Source organism: Nycticebus coucang, chromosome 3 (genome assembly GCF_027406575.1).
Source record: "Nycticebus coucang isolate mNycCou1 chromosome 3, mNycCou1.pri, whole genome shotgun sequence".
Lineage (NCBI taxonomy): Eukaryota > Metazoa > Chordata > Mammalia > Primates > Lorisidae > Nycticebus > Nycticebus coucang.
Window position 1 is genome coordinate 95,438,787 of NC_069782.1, and position 23,721 is coordinate 95,462,507.

Consider the following 23,721-nt stretch of genomic DNA (forward strand, 5'->3'; position numbering starts at 1 on the left):
CCTGTCTGCAGTCGCTGAGTCCTTTCTTCTTATCTGGCTTTTGCTTTCTGGGTTTTTTGCTCTCCATTATGATTCAGGGCTTCAGTTTCCCCCACGATATTGCATGAGGATAGTGCTTTCCTCTTCCTTTCCAAAGCACTGCGAGGCAGGGTTAAAGTGGTTATTCCCCTTTCTTCTGAGCAGTCCCGGAGCCCAGGGCCAGCTAGGAAAGGTAGATGCTACCGTTTCTTCCAGAGCTCATGGTCTCGGGACCGGACCTTAACAATAAAGTCCGTTTTTATGGAGAACTTTGTTTTTCTTTGAGAAGTTAGGGGAATAGGCACTAAGGTATAATGTCATTAGACTATTGCTAATTATGTCCCCTCTTCCTGTCGATTTACCTCTATGTTGTTATTTCTCACAACACAGAACTTCTTTGTTCTGTAAGCAAACTGTCAGTGACTTATTTGCTGAAGATCGAACTGAGCATTAGTGTATTTAGTAAGGATCAATGTGTTTATTTGGGACTTCAATATTTTGGGCTTCAAGACTATTTACATTATACGTGGTAGGAACACTGATCTTAACCACAGCTAAAAGGAACCTTTGTTTCTTAAATTATTGATTTTATTAAGTGGTGACTAGATGCATGGCTTCTCAGCGACTGAGGTATGGTCTTTTGGGGAGTGGCCTGTAGAAAATTGGGTTTCTCCCCTCAGCAATGTGTTGTTCTGAGAACCACGGCCTGTAGAAAATTGGGTTTCTCCCCTCAGCAATGTGTTGTTCCGAGAACCACATTGGTTGTCATGTTTTAACTGCTTTGACAGGCAACTGGACCTGATTGATACATATTTCTAGCACCTCTAAAAGTACTTAGGGGCTTTCTTTTTTTTTTCCTGGGTGGTTAAGTGTATTAAATATCCCTCATTGTCTTAATTATCATTCTAGGTAGAATGAATGAGATACTTTGCAAATAGATAAACATTGAAGTTTCATTTTACTCCTTTTAGGTTAAAGTAATAAAGAGACCTTTTTCTGTCTTTCAAAGTTATGGACTGCTGTATGTGAGTGCCTTTTGATCACCTTTTGGTGGGGTGAGAATTAGTTACAAAATTGCTTTGCTGTCTGCAGTGATCCAGTGTGAGGAAAAATGCAGCCCTTGACCTTAACCTTTTTACAGTCAGGAAATCCAATGGAAATCGCACTTCTTTTGTGTAGCATGTACTGTGAACTGATGCCCAATTCAGATGTATGTAGTAGTCCATGCAATGTAGATAGGTTTTTAATCCTCATTATAAAGATGATAATTTGTTTTTTAGGACTTTACTGGAATATTATTTGGAGAAAGTGTCATGGAAGTTCTGCGCCCACAGCTTGTAACAATTGATGGTCGGAATTACAGGAAGAATCCCATCCAGGAACAGACTTATCAGCATGAAGAAGATGATGAGGATTTTTATCACGGTAATCCTAGTTGCTGTTTGGTCAGATTAGAAGTAATGTATGGTGCGGGCGGCACCTGTGGCTCAGTCGGTAAGGCGCCGGCCCCATATACCGAGGGTGGTGGCTTCAAACCCGGCCCTGGCCAAACTGCAACCAAAAAATAGCCGGGCGTTGTGGCGGGCGCCTGTAGGCCCAGCTACTTGGGAGGCTGAGGCAAGAGAATCGCTTAAGCCCAGGAGTTGGAGGTTGCTGTGAGCTGTGTGAGGCCACGGCACTCTACTGAGGGCCATAAAGTGAGACTCTGTCTCTACAAAAAAAAAAAAAAAAAAAGAAGTAATGTATGGTGTATTGTAGGAGCAGTTATTTGTTTATTTTCAGCGCCAAAATTTGAGACGTTTGGCTTTGCATAGCTGCATTTGTGTTGACCTCTTAGGGTACTGAAAAGTTTGATAGGTGGTCTCAATTGCAATTCATAAGTCAAATTATGTTTCTCCTTTGTACAGAGGCTTAAATGTCACAAGGAGTAATTTGTTAACTTATTATTAGCCATTTATATACCGTGACAAAATTAAGTTCCTTTATCTGTAAAGTTGTAAAGTAATATATATGTATGAATTATTGAATAAATGAGCATAAGTAAAGTCTAGCGCCCAGTAATGTTACTGAAACCTTTGCGTGCTCTCATGTGCCTTATATAAAATGGTTTGGTATTTGTATGTAATCACACATATCCTCCCATATACTTTTTTTTTTTTTTTTTGTAGAGACAGAGTCTCACTTTATGGCCCTCGGTAGAGTGCCGTGGCCTCACACAGCTCACAGCAACCTCCAACTCCTGGGCTTCAGCGATTCTCTTGCCTCAGCCTCCCAAGTAGCTGGGACTACAGGTGCCCGCCACAACGCCCGGCTATTTTTTGGTTGCAGTTCAGCCGGGGCCGGGTTTGAACCCGTCACCCTTGGTATATGGGGCCTGCGCCCTACCGACTGAGCCACAGGCGCCACCCCCATATACTTTTTTTTTTGGTCGCCCTGGGTAGAGCAACCTCAAACTCTTGGGCATAAGCGATTCTCCTCCCTCAGCTACCCAAGTAGCTGGGACTACAGGTTCTTGCCACAACGCCCAGCTATTTTTTTGTTGTAGTTGTCACTGTCGTTTAACCTGCCAGCCTGGTGTATGTGGCCGGTGCCCTAGCTGCTGAGCTACAGGCGCCAAGCCCCATATACTTTAAATCATACCTGGATTACTTACAGTACCTAATAATGTGTTATGTAAATAGTCGTTATACTGTGTTTTTAAATTTTTTTTATTTTTTTGGCTGGGCCCAGGCTTGAACCCACGACTCCTCGTATATCGGTCCGGCACCCTACTCCTTGAGCCACAGGCACCGCCCCTTACTGTGTTTTTTTTTTTTAATTAATTTTTTTTTTTTTTGTAGAGACAGAGTCTCACTTTATGGCCCTCGGTAGAGTGCCATGGCCTCACACAGCTCACAGCAACCTCCAACTCCTGGGCTTAAGCGATTCTCTTGCCTTAGCCTCCCGAGTAGCTGGGACTACAGGCGCCCGCCACAACGCCCGGCTATTTTTTGGTTGCAGTTTGGCCGGGGCCGGGTTTGAACCCGCCACCCTTGGTATATGGGGCCCGCGCCTTACGGACTGAGCCACCCTCGGTATATGGGGCCCGCGCCTTACCGACTGAGCCACAGGCGCTGCCCTACTGTGTTTTTTTAATTTGTTCTATTTTTGTTTTCTTGAGAGAGAGTCTCACTTTGTCCCCCTCAGAAGAGTGCCATGGCATAATACCTCACAGCAACCTCAAACTCTTGAGCTTGAGCGATTCTTTTGCCTCAGCCGCCCTAGTAGCTGGGACTATAGGCATCTGCCATGACACCCGGCTGTTTTTCAGAGACGAGGTCTTGCTCTGACTCAGGCTGTTCTTGAACCTGTGAGCTCAGGCAATCCACCCACCTTGGCCTCTCAGAGTGCTGGGATTGCAGGTGTGAGCCACTGTGCCCGGACTGTCCTATTTTTTTATTGCTGTTTTATAATTTTTTTCCCAAATATTTTCTGTTTGTGGTTGGTTGAATTCATAGATGTGGAACCCTCGGATATGGAGGGCCAACTGTACATATATATCTATGGTTAAAGTTTAATTTATAAATTATGCACAGCAAGATTAACAACAATAATGAATAATAAAATAGAACTATTATAACAATACACTGTAATACAAGAATGTGGTCTTCCTCTTTCAATATCTTATTGTGTGTAATATTTTTGGATTGCAGCTGATTGTGGGTAAGGGTAAATCTACCTTGGAAAGTGAAACTAGGTAAAGAGGGGATTACTCTATGTATGCTACTTTTCCAAGATTCCAGGACTAATAAGTTTCAAATAGTCATTTCATGTATTTTTATGCCTCATTTCTTCTGAATAGGTCAAGTGGAATATCAGTGTAATGTTCTGCAATGAAAGGTTTCGGGCTGTTCTTTGTGCCTGTGGATTGCTTTTTTATTTTATTTTGAAACAGAGTCTCACTATGTCATCCTGGTTAGAGTGCTGTGGCGTCAGAGCTCACAGCAACCTCTAACTCTTGGGCTTAAGTGATTCTCTTGCATCAGCGTCCCAAGTAGCTGGGACTACAGGTGCCCGCCACAATGCCGGGCTGTTTTTTGGTTTTAGTTGTCATTTTTGTTGGGCAGGCCCAGGCTGGATTCGAACCCGCCAGCCTCTGTGTATGTGGCTGGTGCCCTAGCTGCTGAGCTACAGGCGCCGAGCCTGGATTGCTTTTTTAAAACACCAACAGTGGTTGGCTGGTGGACAGCTGAAGAGATGGCTGCTGTCCACATAGCAGCAGTGTTTCTGAACAAGATGTCGTGGTTTCTCTATAGGCTCCATGGAGGGTGCTGATGAGCCCTGTGATGCCTATGAGGTGGAGCAGACGCCACAAGGCTTCCGGTCTACTGTGAGGGCCCCCAGCCTGCTCTACAAGTGAGTGAAGTCCCCAGTTGCTCCCTGGGGTGGAAACTCAGCATAAAGCTGACCTTTTAGTCTTCTTCTTGCAATGCTTAGTTACTAATGATAAAATAGTGTTTTATATCCTAAAATTTCAAAGGATTGATTTCAGATTAATTTCATCATTCCATGTGATGATGTCCTATTGCCAAGTCCTATTGATTTTACCTCATAAGTATCTTTGAATCCACTACTTATCTCTATCTTCACAAATCTCCTGTGCCTTTTCTGTGGATTACTTAAAATAGCCTATTCACTGTTCTTTTCACATTGATTCTTGTTCTCTTCCAGTCTATTCTTCACATTGAGGGTGGAGTGATCTTTTTATTTATTTATTTATTTTTATTAAATCATAGCTGTGTACATTAATGCGATCCTGGGGCACCATACACTGGTTTTATAGATGATTTGACACATTTTCATCACACTGGTTAACATAGCCTTCCTGGCATTTTCTTAGTTATTGTGTTAAGACATTTATATTCTACATTTACTAAGTTTCACATGTACCCTTGTAAGATGCACCGCAGGTGTCCCACCAATCACCCTCCCTCCCCTCCTTCTTCCTCTTTGGAATGATCTTTTTAAAAGGAAAATCTGATTATTTTACTACCACTGCTTAAAATTCATCAAATGGCCTTCCACTGATGATAGAATTTTATTCCAATGGAGTAATGGCTGAAGTCTTTTTTTTTTGAGGCAGAGTCTCATTTGTTGCTCTTGGTAGAGTGCTGAGGCATTATAGCTCACAGCAACCTCAAACTCTTGGATTAAGCAATTCTCTTGCCTCAGCTTCCCAAGTAGCTGGGACTATAGGTGCACACCACAATGCCCAGCTATTTTTTTGTTGTAGTTGTCATTGTTGTTTGGCAGGCCCGGGCTGGATTCCGGTGTATCTGGCTAGCACCCTAGCTGCTGAGCTACAAGTGCCAAGCCATGGCTGAAGTCTTGAATGTGATTTAGCTGGCCTGGCATTTTTCAGTCTCAGCTCATACCATCATTTCCCTGGCTTTATGCTTACACCCTGATGGTTTTCTTCAGTTCCTCAACTGTGTAGTGCTTCCTTCTGCCTTAGAGCTTTTGCATATGCTGCTCTTTTTGTTTAGCATCATTCCTCTTCATTACCTAGCAATATTCTCCTCCCTGAGGGAGGCTGCTTTGATACCATCTTCCCTGCTAACTACATTGTTCCCCTACTATATGTCTCCATAAAATCCTCTACTTTTTCTTTGTGGCATTTGTTATAGTCTACGTTTATGTTTACTTATATATTGTTTGATGACTCTTGTCCTAGATGGCAAGCTTCTTGAAGGGAGGTGTGTGTTCCATTAATCTCTAATGTTTATCACAGACTAAACATTTTTTTTCTAGGATTATCTTTATAAATTACTTGGAAACTTTGTGATCACTTCAGTATGTGCTTGTTTACTTGTGAGTTTGCCCACTGTGCCATATTAACCACTAAAAGAATATTCTCAGCTTATGTGGCTAACTGGCTGCTTTGAGGCTTATATATCTGAACATAGCTGGTATAGGAAATCCGTAAGTTGTTTTTTAGTGTTATACCAGATGAATTAGGTCTGTCCAAGCATGGTTTACGAATGTGGAATCACATGCCTTTAATCTCCATCTTAGCCTGTTTGTGTTGCTATGAAGGAACATCTGAGGCTGGTTAATTTATAAAGAAAAGAGGATTATTTGACTCACAGTTCTGCAGGCTATACAAGAATCATGGCACTCAGCTTCTGGTGAGGACCTCATGGCTGCTTCCACTCGTGGTGGAAGGCAAAGTGGAGCTGACATGCAGAGATCACTTGGTGACTGGAAGCAAGGCAGGGGCAGGTGCCAACCACTTTTTAACCACCATCCCTCACAGCAACTGAAAGAGTGAGAACTCAGTCATTACTAGGAGAATTGAACCAACCTGTTTATGAGGCATCTGCCTCCATGACCCAAACACCTCTCTTTTTTGCTTCTGCTCTAACATTGGGAATCAAATTTTCAGGGCGGCACCTGTGGCTCGGTGGGTAGGGCGCTGGCTCCATATACTGAGGGTGGTGGGTTCAAGCCCCGGCCAAACTGCAACAAAAAAATAGCCGGGCATTGTGGCGGGCGCCTGTAGTCCCAGGTACTCTGGAGGTTGAGGTGAGAGAATCGCCTAAGCCCAGTGATTGGAGGTTGCTATGAGCTGTGTGACACCATGGCACTCTACTGAGGGTGACAAAGTGAGACTGTCTCTACAAAAAAAAAAGAAAAAAAATTTTTTTTTTTTTTTTAACATGAAATTTGGAGGGGTCAAATATACAAACCATAGCAAACTCCAGGAGGCAAATAGTTTCATTTTCATCAACTTTGATAACATTCTGAAACACCTGTTAAGGATGAAATTCTTTTGTAAAGTGGCCAAATCAGGCTCTAGTGACATTTTTTCCTAAAAAACATGATTTTAAAAAGTCATGGCTCAGTTTCTTGGTAAAGTAATGTAACTTTTTTTTTTTTTTTGAGAAGGAGAGAGAAATTTATTGATTTACTGGCAAATGAGGGAGGAAGTTGGCAGAGTCCCATCTTTAAGTATCAATGTCCTATTCTCCCCCGCACCTTGACTCCTTTATTTATTTATTTATGTATCCAGAATATTATAGGAGTACAAATGTTTTGGTTACATGAATTGTTTTTGTACAGTTTGAGTGGATACTTATATATTGTTGTGTGGATTGGATAGTGTGGATTGTACCTGTTAAGTATGAATTTACCCTTCCCCTCATGTCCTTCTCATTTGCTTGCTTTCCATTGAGTTGAATTTTACTACTGGATGTACACATAGATGGTGACTGATTAGTTCCAATTTAATAATGAATACACTTGGTGTTTGTTTTCCCCTCAGTGTAACATGTCTTAATGTGTACATTTGTTACTGCTAAGGTGTGTAAAAATTCCTTACATGTTTGATTCTAAATGGATGATCTTTTGATTTCTGTATATTTTAAGTACTCATTATGTGCCAGATTAGATTAGATTAGATTTTGGTTCTGCTAAATTCTAATTAATAGGTAATATTTAGTACTGATACCTTCTTATGAATCATTTCTGTTTTTTTGGCCAGGGCTGGGTTTGAACCCACCACCTCCAGCATATGGGACTGGTGCCCTACTCCTTGAGTCACAGGCGTCACCTATGAATCATTTCTTTTTTTTTTTTTTTGTAGAGACAGAGTCTTACTTTATGGCCCTCGGTAGAGTGCCGTGGCCTCACACAGCTCACAGCAACCTCCAACTCCTGGGCTTAAGCGATTCTCTTGCCTCAGCCTTCCGAGTAGCTGGGACTACAGGCGCCCGCCACAACGCCCGGCTATTTTTTGGTTGCGGTTTGGCTGGGGCCGGGTTTGAACCTGCCACCCTCAGTATATGGGGCCGGCGCCCTACCCACTGAGCCACAGGCGCCGCCCCCTATGAATCATTTCTTATAGGTTTATTTGCATCTAGGAAGAAATTACCTGGCCAAACTAATTTGTAATCAGAGCCGAATACTGGCAGCACCTATCCATGGAATGTGGCTAATGCTACGGTTCTCAGCCTCATGTGCATACTAGAATCACCTGGGGTGCTTTTAAAAATCCCAGTGCCTGGGTGTACTCCATACCAATTAAATTAGAATTTTGTGGAGTGGAACCCAGGCATCATTAGTGTTTTTTGTTTTTTTTATTGAGACAGAGTCTCACTTTTGTTGTCCTTAGTAGAGTATGTGGCGTCATAGCTCACAGCAACTTCAAATTCTTAGGCTCAAGTGATTCTTTTGCCTCAGCCTCCCGAGTAGCTGGGACTACCGGTGCCTGCCACAATGCCCAGCTAATTGTAGAGATGAGGTCTCACCCTTGCTCAGGCTGGTCTCGAACCTGTGAGCTTAGGCAATCCACCCTCCTTGGCCTCCCAAGTGCTGGGATTACAGGCTTGAGCCACCAAGCCTGGCCCACATCACTAGTTTTTAAAGTCCCCCCCATGTGGTCCCAGTGTGTAGCCAAGACTGAGAACCACTTGATTTGGTGAGAACTTCCATTTATATATTCAGTCAAGGAGTTACATTTTTTCTTTTCTTTTCTTTTTTTTTTTTTGAGACAGAGCCTCAAGCTGTCACCCCTGGGTAGAGTGCTATGGCATTATAGCTCACAATAACCTCCAACTCCTGGGCTTAACCAATTCTCTTGCCTCAGCCTCCCAAGTAGTTGGGACTACAGGCACCTGCCACAATACCCAGCTATTTTTTCATTGTAGTTGTCATTGTTTTTTTGGCAAGCCTGGGCTGGATTCGAACCCACCAGCTCTGGTGTATGTGGCTGGTGCCTTAGCCCCTTGAGCTACAGGCACTGAGCCAAGGAGTTACCTTTCACTGCTTATTTGTGTTATTGTAGTGAATGTTTTAGACTTTCCACGTAAACCTCTTTTGAGTTCAGCTGTACTTTTAACTGGAAGGATGCCATTATGGGCTTAGTGAGGATAGTATGGCCTGTTTGGAGCCCTGTTTCATTCATTGGGAAGTTCTTTTATATATGATCACATTTAATTTTTCTTTTTTTTGCAGTTTTTGGTTAGGGCTGGGTTTGAACCCGCACCTCTTGGTATATGGGGCCAGTGCCATTGAGGCACAGGTGCTGCCCTTTTTTTTGAGACAAAGCCTCAAGCTGTCACCCTGGGTAGAGTGCTGTGGCATTACAGCTCACAGCAACCTCAGACTTCTGAGCTCAAGCTATTTTCCTGCCTCCGCCTCCCAAGTAGCTGGGACTACAGGCGCCCACCACATTGCCCTGCTATTTTTTGGTTGCAGCTGTCATTGTTGTTTGGTGGGCCCGGGCTGGATTTGAACCCGCCAGCTGAGGTGTATGTGGCTGGCGCCTTAGCTGCTTGAGCCACAGGCACCAAGCTGATCACATTTAATTCTTGCAACAGTTTTACAGTGCATAGGTATTATTCACTCTGTTTTTCTAAGTGAAGAAGTAGGCTTAGAGTGGTTAAGTGACTTGCTCAAGGTTTGATTCTAAAGTCTCTTTAACCTCAACTACTATCCCACTCAAAGGTGCTGAAGCCTAGATTTTTAGTAATGCTTTGAGCCAACTACTTTTTGTAATAGGCTTGTTTACTTACCACATACCAACAAATAGGCGCTTGTTTAAAAGCACCCCTAATGCATAAGGTGGTGAAAGATAAAGGCCTGATAGAGTTGGTGAGATACAATCAGCTCAACACAGGAAAACCACATGGAAATCATAGAGTTCCAATCCTCTTCTAAATGTCTTGTTTATTACAGTGTGGCTTCTTACAATACATCTTTTTTTTATTTTTTATTTTGTTATTTTTTTAATTTATTTTTATTGTTAAATCATAGCTGTGTACATTAGTGCAATCAAGGGGTACAATGTGCGGGTTTCATATACAATATGAAATATTCTCATCAAACTGTTCAATGTAGCTACCTTCATGGCGTTTTCTTAGTTACTGCATGTAGGCATTTGTATTCTGCATTTAGTAAGTTTCGCCTGTACCCATTCTAAGATGCACCGTAGATGTGGCCCCAACCATTACACTCCCTCCACCAAAACCACCCCCCTCTCTTCCCCTTCCTTGGCCCTTTCCCCATAGTCTTGTGCTATAGTTGGGTTATAGCCTTCATGTGAAAGCTATAATTTAGCTTCATTCTTACAATACATCTTAATGGAAATAATTGGGCTTGGTTATCCCATGTAAAAACAAATGAATAATTTTAGACAGTCACCCATGGTATTGAATACTGTAATTGAAATCATGGAAGTTGAAATAATGTTGACAGTGGTGAGTTTGTTTTTTAAATTTTATTACTACAGTGGTCTCTTACTGCTTTATAGACACTGAAACTTTTCTCTTGGGATGTAGAAGTCTCATTCACTTTTTTTTTTTTTTTTTTTTTGTAGAGACAGAGTCTCACTTACTGCCCTCGGTAGAGTGCCGTGGCGTCACACGGCTCACAGCAACCTCCAGCTCCTGGGCTTAAGCGATTCTCTTGCCTCAGCCTCCCAAGTAGCTGGGACTACAGGCGCCCGCCACAACGCCCGGCTATTTTTTTTTTTTTTTGCAGTTTGGCCGGGGCTGGGTTTGAACCCACCACCCTCAGCATATGGGGCCGGCGCCCTACCTACTGAGCCACAGGCGCCGCCCGAAGTCTCATTCACTTTAACATATGTAGTTACTATGGGTTCCTAGAAGATAACCTGTTTACAGTAGGAAGCACTGGCAATATAATGTAAGTGAGTCAATAAGTGATTGATGTGGGGGTAGATGAAAGACTGTAGAGAGTGATGGGATTGTGATGAGCTCGTGTTCCATCTTTGGGAGTAGTCTAGAGTTGGTTCTAGGTGATGTTGCCGCGAATTGTCAGATCTCTAATTTTTCTAAAGAAACTGCAAAAATACATATTTTTGGGTGTAATCCTCCAAAACATTACATGGGTGTAATGGGTGTAAAACATTCCATTTGCTGAATTCAGCCTAATGGTTACCTGTTTGCTCGCTGTACTTTTGAATCTGTCCTGAGTGGTAAACCCTGCTCTTTGCTAAGCTGTGTATGCTTGTTTAATTGATCAAAGGTAATTCCCTTAGGATGAATTCATAATATATTTACCTTGTTTTCCAAAATGAACAAGGTTTTCTTCTTCTTAAATGATAGACCCATCTAGTTATTGGAAGTGCTCTCTGAAACTGTCAGTTTTCCTTTCACTGAATTGCAGACCTGGGTTTTAAATCTAGTTTTGAGAAGCAAACAGGTGTTCGGTATGGTGGTTCTATCTGCACATTGAATTGGCTATATGGCAAGCTTTTGCCAATGAGTTTAATGCAACATGATCTATAAAGTTAGATGACTTATAATTTCCTCCACAAATATTGAGCTTTTACTGAAGGACTTTTCTGTAAGAGAGTATCTCTTTACTGCAAGGGATTTAAACATGATGGAATACTTTATTTTTTCTTAATTGCCACCTGTTAAATTAATTTTTTTTTATATTATAGGCATATAGTTGGAAAGAGAGGGGACACTAAGAAGAAAATAGAAATGGAGACCAAAACTTCTATTAGCATTCCTAAACTTGGACAAGATGGAGAAATTGGTGAGAATCGGTACAGTGTTACATTTGCAATCACTTGTGCATATGTATGGAATGATTTAACCCTATTGCAGCACTTAATGACGATGTTCTCTCTGTGGGTTTCTAGAGCTGTTGATACATGAGTACCGGTCTCTCAAATGAGAAAGGATGGAGTTATACAAATTTATCTTGATTAAATACTGGGCCTTAATATTATACTTTACTATGCATTGATAGAATAAAGCTTTCAGTTTCATTGTGTATTGGAGATTTCATTTATGCTTTCGGAACTTGAAATAGAGTTTGTGAATTATTTCAAGTTAGAATTAGTGAAAACCAATGAGGTCAGTGAATATGAAATAAAGTTCAGCCTTTCCAGAAGGGTTCTCTTGAGTTTTTTACCCTTGCTTTGTAGACTAGGAAGAAAATTATAAGACTGATGATTAAAATAATACAACCTGATTCAAATAACTATTCAGATGAGGAAAAATAGTTTGGCACTATAAATCAAGTCTGAGTGTATATGTACCAAGCATCAGTGTGAACCAAGGGTATAGACTTTTGGTTTATATATTTTTTTTTTTTTTTTTTGAGACAAAGTCTTACTCTGTCCCCCTGTTGACGTGCTATGATGCCATGGTATTGGCATCATAGCTCACAGCAGCCTCAAACTCTTGGGGTCAAGAGTTTCTCCTGCCTTAGTTTCCTGAGTAGCTGGGACTACAGGCATCCTCCATAACACCTGGCTAGTTTTTCTATTTTTAGTAGGGGGTCTCACTCTTGCTGTGGCTGGTCTCGAATTCTTGAGTTCAGGTAATCCACGTACCTTGGCATGAGTGCTATACAGTGGCTTTGAGTGAGGAGCACTGTAGGGACAAAATTGTAAACTCATTCTAGAATGATGGGACTTTTTCGAAGTCAAAGAGTACAACTGTCTCCAATAATCCGTTTTCTGTAAACACCCATCAAGTATGTTGAATTTTAGCAGAAAGAATTATAAGTACGCTTCTCATTTTGTGCTATGTTAGAATAATCACCTTGACAGTTAAGTAATAGTTGACTTTAGAGCAGTGCTGTCCAAAAGGACTTTTTGTGGTTGTGCAAATTCTCTATATTTGCACACCATCCAGTACAGGAGCCACATGTGTCTGGTATTGGCCTCATGTAACTAGGAGCTTTTGAAATATGGGTAGTGGGATTGAGAAACTGAATTTTTAATTTTTGTTTTTCTTTTTCTTTTTAAAGAGACAGAGTCTCACTTTATTGCCTTTGGTAGAATCCCGTGGTGTTACAGCTCACAGCAACCTCTGACTCCTGGGCTTAAGTGATTCTTTTGCCTCAGCCTCCCAAGTAGCTGGGACTACAGGTACCCACCAGAAGGCCTGGCTATTTTTTTGTAGCAGTTTGGCTGGGGCCGGGTTTGAACACGCCACCCTCGGTATATGGGGCTGGCGCCCTACCTACTGAGACACAGGCACTGCCCTGAATTTTTTTTTTTTTTTAATTTGGCCGGGGCTGGGTTTGAACCCGCCACCTCCGGCATATGGGACCGGCACCCTACCCGCTGAGCCACAGGCGCCGCCCACTGCCCTGAATTTTTAATTGTATTGGATTCTAATTGATTATCTGCACGTGAGCTCCCTATTGGCCAGTGCAGTGGTAGAGTTTTCCCTGTCAAACTCTGGCACAGGGGTCCTCAAACTATGGCCCGCGGGCCACATGCAGCGGTGTGATTGTATTTGTTCCTGTTTTTTTTTTTTTTTTTTGGTAGAGACAGAGTTTCACTTTATGGCCCTTGGTAGAGTGCCATGGCATCATGCAGCTCACAGCAACCTCCAACTCCTGGGCTTAAGCGATTCTCTTGCCTCAGCCTCCCGAGTAGCTGGGACTACAGGCGCCCGCCACAACGCCCGGCTATTTTTTGGTTGCAGTTCAGCCGGGGCCGGGTTTGAACCTGCCACCCTCGGTATATGGGGCCGGCGCCTTACCGACTGAGCCACAGGCGCCGCCCCCTGTTTTGTTTTTTTATTTCAAAATAAGATATGTGCAGTGTGCATAGGAATTTGTTCATAGTTTTTTTTAAACTATAGTCCAGCCACCTGTTTAAAAGTTTGAGGGCCCCTGCTTAGCATAAGAATGTTAACAACATTTTGGAAGGACTTTTATTAAAATAAATATCCAGGGCGGTGCCTGTGGTTCAAAGGAGTAGGGTGCCGGCCCCATATGCTGGAGGTGCAGGTTCAAACCCAGCCCCGGCCAAAAACTGCAAAAAAACCCAGCTCATTAAAATTATAAAGTGTAAAAACTTGAATTTTTCCTTAAGCATTAGTTTAAGTTACAAATACTGAAGTAATTTTATAATTCTGTTAAAGCTTCTTTATCTAATTTTTTCTTATAAAACTGATACGGGGCTGGGCATGGTGGCTCACACCTATAATTCCAGCACTCTGGGAGACTGAGAGGAGTGGATTGAATTAGTTCACCGGTTCGAGACCAGCCTGAGCCAGAGTGAGACCCCTGTCTCTATTTAAAAATAGCCAGGCATCGTGGCAGGTGCCTGTAGTCCCAGCTACTTGGGAGGCTGAGGCAAGAGAATCACTTGAGTCTGAGAGATGGAGGCTGTTGTGAGCTATGGCACCATAGCACTATACTGAGGGCGACAAAGTGAGACTCTGTCTCAAAAACAAACAAAAGAAACTGATACAAAGTCAAAGACAACAGTCTCCAATAATCCATTTTCTGTGAATACCCTCCAAAATATGAAAGCTAGCGGAAATCGTATATAAGGTATAGAGTTGTATATGAATCCCAGACATAATCGCTATTATTATGTTTCCCATTTTTCAGTCTGCATAGTAACATATATAATAGCTTTTATTGCAGTAAAAGTGATAATATAATCTAAGTGTGGAGACTGTAGCCATTTTAAAATACTGGAATTATTCCAAAACTTTTCAAGAAAAGGGTAGGCAGGTTGTGAAGATTCCCTTTTGATGTAGAAAGCTCAAATACTACAGTATGAAAAACCAGTGTATCTGGCTTGGCACCCGTAGCTCAGTGGTTAGGGTGCCGGCCACATACACTGGGGCTGGCGGGTTTGAACTTGGCCTGGGTCTGCTAAACACCAATGACAACTGCAACAACAACATAAAAAGCTGGGCATTGTGGAGGGTGTCTGTAGTCCTAGCTACTTAGGAGGCTGAAGCAAGAGAATCACTTGAACTCAAGAGTTTGAGGTTGCTGTGAGTTGTGATGCCACAGCACTCTTATCAAGGGCAACAAAGTGAGACTCTGTCTCCAAAAAAAAAAAAAAAACAGAAAAGAGAAAAATCAGTGTGTCTCATTAAAAGTAAGAATTTAGTGGAACTAATTTAATTGAAAAGCAAGAGGATAAACTGGCTTTTGGTCTTCTAGGGAAGTAAAGTCTGTAGAAAATCAAATTTATTGGTTAGAATAAATTGCATTATGTGAAGTCAGGACTGCAGTTGCATTGGTATGATACTTGCCATTGTTCCTTCATTTTGTTTTTCCTCTCCTATATTAGAGAAACTGGAGAGGGAAATGATCTAGTAGGTTTTAATTGGTCTGTCTAGACAAGGATCTGGTCTCATCTGTTTTGAAATTTAAGTCAATGAAATATTAGAAGCTTTCAAAATTACGTCATTGCAGTTAGGGAATTGGTTTATAAAAAAATTGAACGTGGGTCGGTGTCCGTAGCTTAGTGAGTAGGGCACTGGCACCCTACCCACTGAGCTGTGGTTGCTGCCAGAAACGTGAGTTTTAACCTTCCATCCTCATACTTCCTTTTCCTTTTTGTTTCTTACCATATTTTTGGTTTGTGGCAGATTTAATTATAGTTTCTACTTGCCTTTAATTTTGTCCCTTTTCTTACCTTTGAATCCTCCTTTATCGGTATTTCTCTAGGATAATATTTGAATGCTTGCTATGGATAGCTCATCGGACAGTTCAGTCCTTTGGATTCTCATAGTGCTCTATCTGATAATATAAATAATGTAATTTAAAAAACACTATACCTCCACCTTTCCATCTTTTTTTTACACCATGTGGTTGTTACATCAATTTTTTCCTTTGGTGAACAGTTCTTAGGCTTTTTGTTAATACATTCATAATTTACTTCATTTACTAGAAATTTCTATCTTCCCTAAAAATGGATATAGTAATTTTATTCTTATTAAAAAACAGGTCATTCTTTCTATTTTTAAAATAGAAAATTTTTACTGTGTTAATGGAAAGTGTTAGGACAAATAAATGGTAAATGGAATTATTTCTTTTACTTAGCTTATGGCAAGAGATAAGACATTGTGGTCCTTTTTTTTTTTTTTTTTTTAGAAACAGAGTCTCACTATATTGCCCTTGGTAGAGTGCTGTGGAGTCACAGCTCACAGCAGTCTCCAACTCCTGGGCTTAGGCGATTCTCTTGCCTCAGCATCCTGAGTAGCTGGGACTACAAGCGCCTGCCACAACACCCGGCTATTTTTTGTTTTTTTTTTTGTTACAGTTTTGCTGGGGCAGGGTTCAAACCTGCCATCCTTGGTATGTGGGGTGGGCGCCCTACCCATTGAGCCACAGGCACTGCCTGACGTTGTGTTCTTTAAGACATATAGCATAGTCTTGGTGCCCATAACTTAATAGTTAGGGCACTGGCCACATACACCGAGGCTGGTGGGTTGGAACCTGGCCCAGCCTGCTAAACAACAGTGACAACTGCAACCAAAAACCAACTGCCAGGTGTTGTGGCGGTGCCTGTAGTCCTAGCTACTTGAGAGGCTGAGGCAAGAGAATGACTTAAGCCCAAGAGTTTGAGGTTGCTGTGAGCTGTGATGCCATGGCTGACATAGTGAGGGTGACATAGTGAGACTCTGTCTCAAAAAAACAAAAAGCAAACAAACCATATAGCATATTTTACCAGCATAATAGTTGGTGCTTCAGTATTTGATATCACATTCAGAAATCTGTCCTTTACCCCTTAATAAATAAATGGTTGCTAATTGTGCATATCTCTCCACCTTTTCTTAGTTGCTATTTTGAATGAAGCCAGCTGGTTCTGGAACCTAGTTTAATTTTTGTTTAAACAGAGATTGTGTAATCCCTGAATGGTTTTCTTTGTAGACATTAGTCTAGGCTTTGTGGCTTTTTTTCCAATTGCTTTCTTTTATTTACACTTAAAGACATAGCACAGACCAAAATGTGGAAATTTGATATCCATAAATAAAATATATATGTAGATAAACATTTTTACTTTAACTTTCTATTTTTGTACACAGAGGATAGGATTATATTGTAGTAGACTCTCCTCTGCTCTTTTGCTTTAGTAAATTACTAATAATTAATTTTTTTTTTTTTTTTGAGACAGAGTCTCAGTGTGTCACCCTCGGTAGAGTTCGTGGCATCACAGCTCATAGCAACCTCAAACTCCTGGGCTTAAGTGATTCTCTTGCCTCAGCTTCCCAGTCAGCTGAGACTACAGGTGCCCGCCGCAGTGCCTGGCTATTTTTTGTTGTTATCGTTGTCATTGTTGTTTTAGCAGGCCCTGGCTGGGTTCAAACCCACTAGCCCCGGTGCATGTGGCCAGTGCCCTAACCACTGAGCTATAGGTGCTGAGCCACTAATAATTAATTTTTGCCACAGTACTTTTAAAAATTTTTTTTTTGAGACAGAGTCTCACTTTGTTACCCTTGGTAGAGTGCCATGACTTCATAGCTCATGGCAATCTCAAATTTTTGTGCTTAAGCAATTCTCTTGCCTCAGCCTCCCAAGTAGCTGGGACAGCAGGCGCCCGCCACAATGTTTGGCTATGTTTTGTTATAGTTGTCATTGTTATTTTGCTGGCCTGGGTCAGGTTTGAACCCACCACCCTCGGTGTAAGCGGCTGGTGCTGTAACCATTGTGTTATGGGCGCTGAGCCTGCCATGGTATTTTATAAAATTCAGGTAAAATTCACATAAAAGAAAATTCCTTTTTTTTGCCCTTAATTTTTTGTTGTTATTATTATTATTATTATTATTATTATTATTATTATTATTTTGTAGAGATAGGGTCTCACTCTTGCTCAGGCTACTCTCAACTTAAGCATTCCTCCTATCTTGACCTCCCAGAATGCTAGGATTACAGGTGTGTGCCACCCACCTGGCTTGAATATGCTCTTGCACCATAGTTTGTATGTTTACTAGTCTTTAGTCTTTTACTTTTTTTTTTTTTGAGACAGAATCTCTCACTATGTCACCCTTGGTAGAGTGCCATGGTGTCACGGCTCACAGCAACCTCAAACTCTTGGGCTTAAGCTATTCTCTTGCCTCAGCCTCCTGAGTAGCTGGGACTACAGCCGCCCACCACAACGCCCGGCTATTTTTTTGTTTTGCAGTTTGCCCATGGCGGGGTTCGAACCTGCCACTCTTGGTATATGGGGCTGGCGCCCTCTCCATTAAGCCACAGGCACCACCCTATTATTTATTTATTTATTTATTTATTTATTTTTGAGGTTAAATGTAACATAAAATTCACCATTTAAAAAGGTTAAGTTCGGGCTGGGCATGGTGGTTCATGCCTATCATCCTAACATTCTGGGAGGCCAAGATGAGTAGATTGCTTGAGTTTAGGGGTTTGAGACCAGCCTGAACAAGAGATGTTTTCTACTAAAAATAGAAAAACTAGCTAGGTGTGGTGGTGTACACCTGTAGTCCCAGCTACTGGGGAGGCTGAGGTAAGAGGAACTCTTGAGTTGCTGTGAGCTATGATGATACCATGGCATTCCACCCAGGGTGACAGTGAGGCTCTGTCTCAAAGTTCACTAGCAAAAAAAAAAAAAAAGTTCACTAGCATTTAGTACATTCACAGTGTTGTGCTACCATCACCACTATCTATTTCCAGAACATTTTTGTCATCCCTAAAGGAAATTCCATACCTATTAAATAGTCACTCCCCATTCTTCCCTACTCCTACCCCCTGACTATCACTAATCTGCTTTCTATCTCTATGGATTTGCTTGTTCTGGGTATTTTCTGAAAATGGATACATATATGTGACTTCTTGGGTCTAGCTTTCACCTAGCATGGTGTTTTCAAGGTTCATCCAGTCATCCAAGGTTCATCCAGTTTCAGTATCAGTCATTTCTCTGTACTGCTGAATAATATTCCTTCTTATGGATAGATCCCCCTTTGCTGATTTTTTTCTCTCAGTTGATGGACATTTGGATTGTTTCTATGTTTTGGTTATTATGAACAGACCTGCTATGAACCTGCTTTGTGTTCAAGTTTTGTTTGAACACCTATGTTTACTTATTTTGGGTATCCCTGGAAGTGGATTTTCTGGGCCGTAGGGTAATTCTATGTTTAATGTATTAAGGGACTACCAAACTTTTCAATAGTGTCTATATCATTTTATATTCCTTCCAGCAATGTGTGAGGGTTTGCTGTGTCGATTTTGAACTCATTTTTCTATTCTTTTTTTTTTTTTTTTTAAAGAGACAGAGTCTCACTTTATTGCCCTTGGTAGAGTGCTATGGTGTCACAGCTCACAGCAACCTCCAGCTCTTGGGCTTAGGCAATTCTCTTGCCTTAGCCTCCCGAGTAGCTGGGACTACAGGCACCTGCCACAATGCCGGCTATTTTTTGTTGCAGTTTGGCCGGGGCCAGGTTCGAACCTGCCACCCTTGGTATATGGGGCCGGCGCTCTACTCACTGAGCTACAGGCGCTGCCCCTGAGCTCGTTTTTCTATCTCATAAACTAGTCTTAAGGAGATTCTATTTTAAGCCTCATTCTGCTTAAATTGAATTCATTAACAGCTTTTGAACACTTGGCACCATCCCCTGTTCAGATTCGTGTACTCATTCAGAACCTTTTTGGTTACCTAGAAATAGCAGTATCAAGAAGTCACCCACCTTACAAGCATTTGGGGGTCCTTGAGCACGTTAACCCTTTTCTCTTCACTTGCAGTAATCACTGGCCAGCATCGAAATGGTATAATTTCAGCCCGAACTCGGATTGATGTTCTTTTGGACACTTTTAGAAGAAAGCAGCCCTTCACACACTTCCTTGCCTTCTTCCTCAATGAAGTTGAGGTTCAAGAAGGATTTCTGAGGTTCCAGGAAGAAGTTCTAGAGAAGTGTTCCATGGTAAGCAGCAAATAAAACAAAATGTTAAAAAAAATCAAATACTATATATAAAAGGAGTATAAAAGTTGTTCATAAATCAGACAGTAAGAAGATAGAAAACTATTCCCCTCCCAAAAAAGGTAGCTTTTTTTTTTCTTTGAGACAGAGCCTCAAGCTGTCACCCTGGGTAGAGTGCTATGGTGAGCACAGCTCAAGCAACTTCAAACTCTTGGACATAAGCGATTCTCTTGCCTCAGCCTCCTGAGTAGCTGGGACTACAGGCACCTGCCACAACGCCTGGCCATTTCTTTGTTGCAGTTGTCATTGTTGTTTTTAGCTGGCCTGGGCCAGGTTTGAACCCTCCACCCTTGGTGCATGTGCCCCGCACCATAACCACTGTGCTATGGGTGCCAAGCCCAGCTGTTTCTGATAGTTTTCTTATAATACTGAACTGAAAAAAGTATAGATATATCAGCCCAGAAATTTCTATATGTTACAGAAATATGTTTTAAAAATTTCAAGACAAGAAGTTCATCCTTATATAGCTATTCTGCACCTTATATATGCTGGCAGTGAATGAGATGCCATTATCTGCAGATTTTCTGCTTTTTGGCAGTCACGGCTCATTTGAGGTTTGTAACTAAAAGGCAATTTTGCATATAGAGTTGCCATATCAATGTAGTGCTTATGACTAGGATAATAGCAAATACCATTTTAGAAAACAAGTTTTAGAACCCCTTTTGGAAATAATATTAGTTGATTTAAAAAAATTATGAAAGCAATATGTTTATTACAGAAAATTTAGGAAAAATAGAAAAGATTAATATAAAAATCAGTCTTCTAACCACTGAAAAATACTAATATAGCATATTATACATATATATCTGTATCAATGTGCATGTACACATATATACATTTAAAAATAAAATTTAGCTTGTATGTGATCTTATATTCTGTTTTCTTCGAAACATAGCATTAGACCATGAGTGTTATTTGTCAGTGAATGAAAACTCTAATGTAGGACTCAGCAGTTCTTAACCTGCGGGTCGCAGCCCCTTTGTAACAATGAAAATACATCCTGCATATCAGGTATTTACATTACAATTCATAACAGTAGCAAAATTACAGTTGGCAATGAAAATAATTTTATGGTTGGGGGGCACCATAACCTGAGGAACTGTATTAAAGGGTCATGGCATTAGGAAGGTTGGTGCCGGGCGGCACCTGTGGCTCAAGGACTAGGGTGCCGGTCCCATATGCCGGAGGTGGCGGGTTCAAACCCACCCCCAGCCAAAAACCACACACACATACACACACACACACAAAAAGGAAGGTTGAGAACCACTGAAGTGGTACATGGTGGCTCATGCCTGTAATCCTTGCACTCTGGGAGGCTGAGTTGGGAGGATGGCTTGAGCTCAGGAGTACGAGACTAGCCTGAGAAAGAGTAAGACCCTGTCTCTACTAAAAATACATTAACTGGAGGCCAGATGCAGTGGCTCGCACCTGTAATCCTGGCACTTCGGAGGCCGAGGTGGGTGGATTGCCTGAGCTCAGGGGTTCAAGACCAGCCTGAATCAGAGCGAGACCTTGTCTCTAAAAATAGCCAGGTGTTGTGGCAGGTGCCTGTAGTCTCAGCTATTTGGGAGGCTGACGCAAGAGAATCGCTTGAGCCCAAGAGTTTGAGGTTGCTGTGAGCTGTGACGCCATGGCCCTTGGTGACAAAGCGAGACTCTGTCTCAAAAAGAAAAAAAGAAGAAAACATTAGTTGGGCATGGTGGTGCAAGTCTGTAGTACTAGCTACTCAGGAGGCAGAGGCAGTAGGGTTACTTGAACCCAGGAGATAGAGTTTGCTGTGAGCTAGGCAGATGGCACAACACTGTAGCCTGAGCAAAAGAGACTCTTATCTTAGCCCCTACCTCCCCAAACAATACAAAACAAAACAAAACAAAACTTACTCTTTTACCTTTGTTTTGGAGACCAGGTAGGAAATTATAGTTGTCATGACTAAAAGAACAATTTCCTTAACTGTTCAGATGACTTGATTTTTTTTTTTAATGGTTACTTACTATTTTATTATGTGGATGTATAATTATTCAGCCTTTTCTTTATTTCTATTTTCGTTATTGTAAATACTTTTGTTATGAATGTTCCACATACATTTTTTGGCACTAGTCTGATTATTTTCTTACTTAAATTCCTGGAAGTGGAAAAAGAGTATGTGGGTATTTGAGTTTTTTGATGTGTACATGCATCCAAATTACCTTCAGGAATACAGCACTTTATACTTTAGAGTTTTCTTTTTATTTTATTTTTTTATTTTTATTTATTTATTTTTGTAGAGACAGAGTCTCACTTTATGGCCCTCGGTAGAGTGCCCTGGCATCACACAGCTCACAGCAACCTCCAACTCCTGGGCTTAAGTGATTCTCTTGCCTCAGCCTCCCGAGTAGCTGGGACTACAGGCGCCCGCCACAACGCCCAGTTATTTTTTGGTTGCAGTTTGGCCGGGGCCGGGTTTGAACCCGCCACCCTCGGTATATGGGGCTGGCGCCTTACCGACTGAGCCACAGGCGCCGCCCTACTTTAGAGTTTTCTTTAGGTTTCGTTTTCCACTTTTGCTAATACTGGGTGTTATTCTTTTACGATTTTTTTTGTAATCCAATTGACAAAAGATACTAGTTCATTAGTTCTTTTGGTTTATTGTTCATTTGATTATTTGTGAGATAAGACTTTTTCATACATTTAATTCTATTGTTTCTTCATTGTCTTGATTCATTTTTCTTTGGGAGTCTTCTTTTTAAAAATTTATGTGTAAGCACTTATGTATTAAGATACTTTATAACTTACATCTAACTTTTTAGTTAATGGAGTAAGCAAGTAGAAGAACATATTCTGATACATTGTAAGAGGTAAGGCTATACCTTTTTTTAAAATTCCTATTTAGTGAACTAGTTATCCCCAGAAAAGCTAAAATTTTTCAGTTTTATCTTTAAAATTATTATACAGTAGAACCAACTTTTTTGGATGTATTATTTCCATGAATTCTAACACGTGTTTAGGTTTCTGTAACTACCACTATAGTTAGGATGTGGAACCTACCCCTAAAACTCCTCATGCTATAATTACTGATCTCTTTCTCACTGTACTTTTGTCTTTTTAAGAATGTCATGTAAATGATATTCTATAGTAAACTGACTTTTTTTTTTTTGAGACAGAGTGTTACTATGTTGCCCTTGGTAGTGTGCCATGGTGTCACAGCTGGCAGCAACCTCAACTCTTGGGCTCAAGTGATTTTCTTGCTTCAGCCTCCTGAATAGCTGGGCCTACAGGCATCCGCCACAACTCCTGGTGATTCTTTTTGTTGTTGTTGTAGTTGTCATTATTGTTTGGCAGGCCTGGCCCGGGTTCAAATCCACCAGCCCCAGTGTATGTGGCTGGTGCCCTCACCACTGTAGACACTGAGCTAGTAGACTGACTTTTTTCACTCAGCATAAGGCCTTTGAGTTACATCCAAGTCATGTGTATTGGTAGTTTGTTCCTTATTATTTCTGGGTAGTATTCTACTTTATAGATGTACCAGTTTTCTTTTCCACTCACCCATTGGAAGACATTTAGGTTTTTCCAGTTTTTGGCAATTATTAATAAATCTGCTGTAAACATCTGTGTACAAATTTTTTGTGTAAATGTAAGTTTTTTCTCTTTTTTTTGGAGATAGGGTCTCACTCTGTTGCCTAGGATAGACTGGCAGGGTATCAGTCTAGCTCACATTAACCTAAAACTCCTGGGTTCAAGTGATTCTCCTGCTTCAGCCTCCCAAGTATCTGGGACTACAGGTGTTTGTCATAATGCCTGGATAATTTTTCTATTTTTAGTAGAGACAGGGTCTTGCTTTGGTGCTGGCTGGTCTCATACTCCTGAGCTCAGCCTCTCAGACTGCTATGATTATAGACATGAGCCACCATGTCTGGCGAAGTTTTCTTTTCTTACAATAGATACCTAGGAGTATGGTTGCTGGGATAGATGGTAGGTGTATGTTTAACTTTTACAATCTACCAAACTGTCT

At 41.3% G+C, this 23,721-nt stretch overlaps 1 protein-coding gene across 5 annotated transcripts in view; it reads left to right on the forward strand.

Annotated features, from left to right (window-relative positions):
- ASCC1 (activating signal cointegrator 1 complex subunit 1) overlaps positions 1–23,721 on the forward strand; it is a 126,441-nt gene that overhangs the window by 1,336 nt on the left and 101,384 nt on the right. Inside the window, exons 1-5 of one of the 5 annotated variants that reach the window (XM_053586226.1) lie at positions 26–211; positions 1,299–1,443; positions 4,314–4,413; positions 11,468–11,565; positions 19,498–19,676. In XM_053586226.1, coding sequence (XP_053442201.1) covers positions 104–211; positions 1,299–1,443; positions 4,314–4,413; positions 11,468–11,565; positions 19,498–19,676 — 630 coding nt within the window. In that variant the 5' untranslated portion in view covers positions 26–103. Of the gene's footprint in view, positions 1–25; positions 212–255; positions 649–1,298; positions 1,444–4,313; positions 4,414–11,467; positions 11,566–19,497; positions 19,677–23,721 lie in introns of those variants that run through there. The other 4 variants (XM_053586223.1, XM_053586224.1, XM_053586225.1 and 1 more) reach the window with 4 other exon arrangements.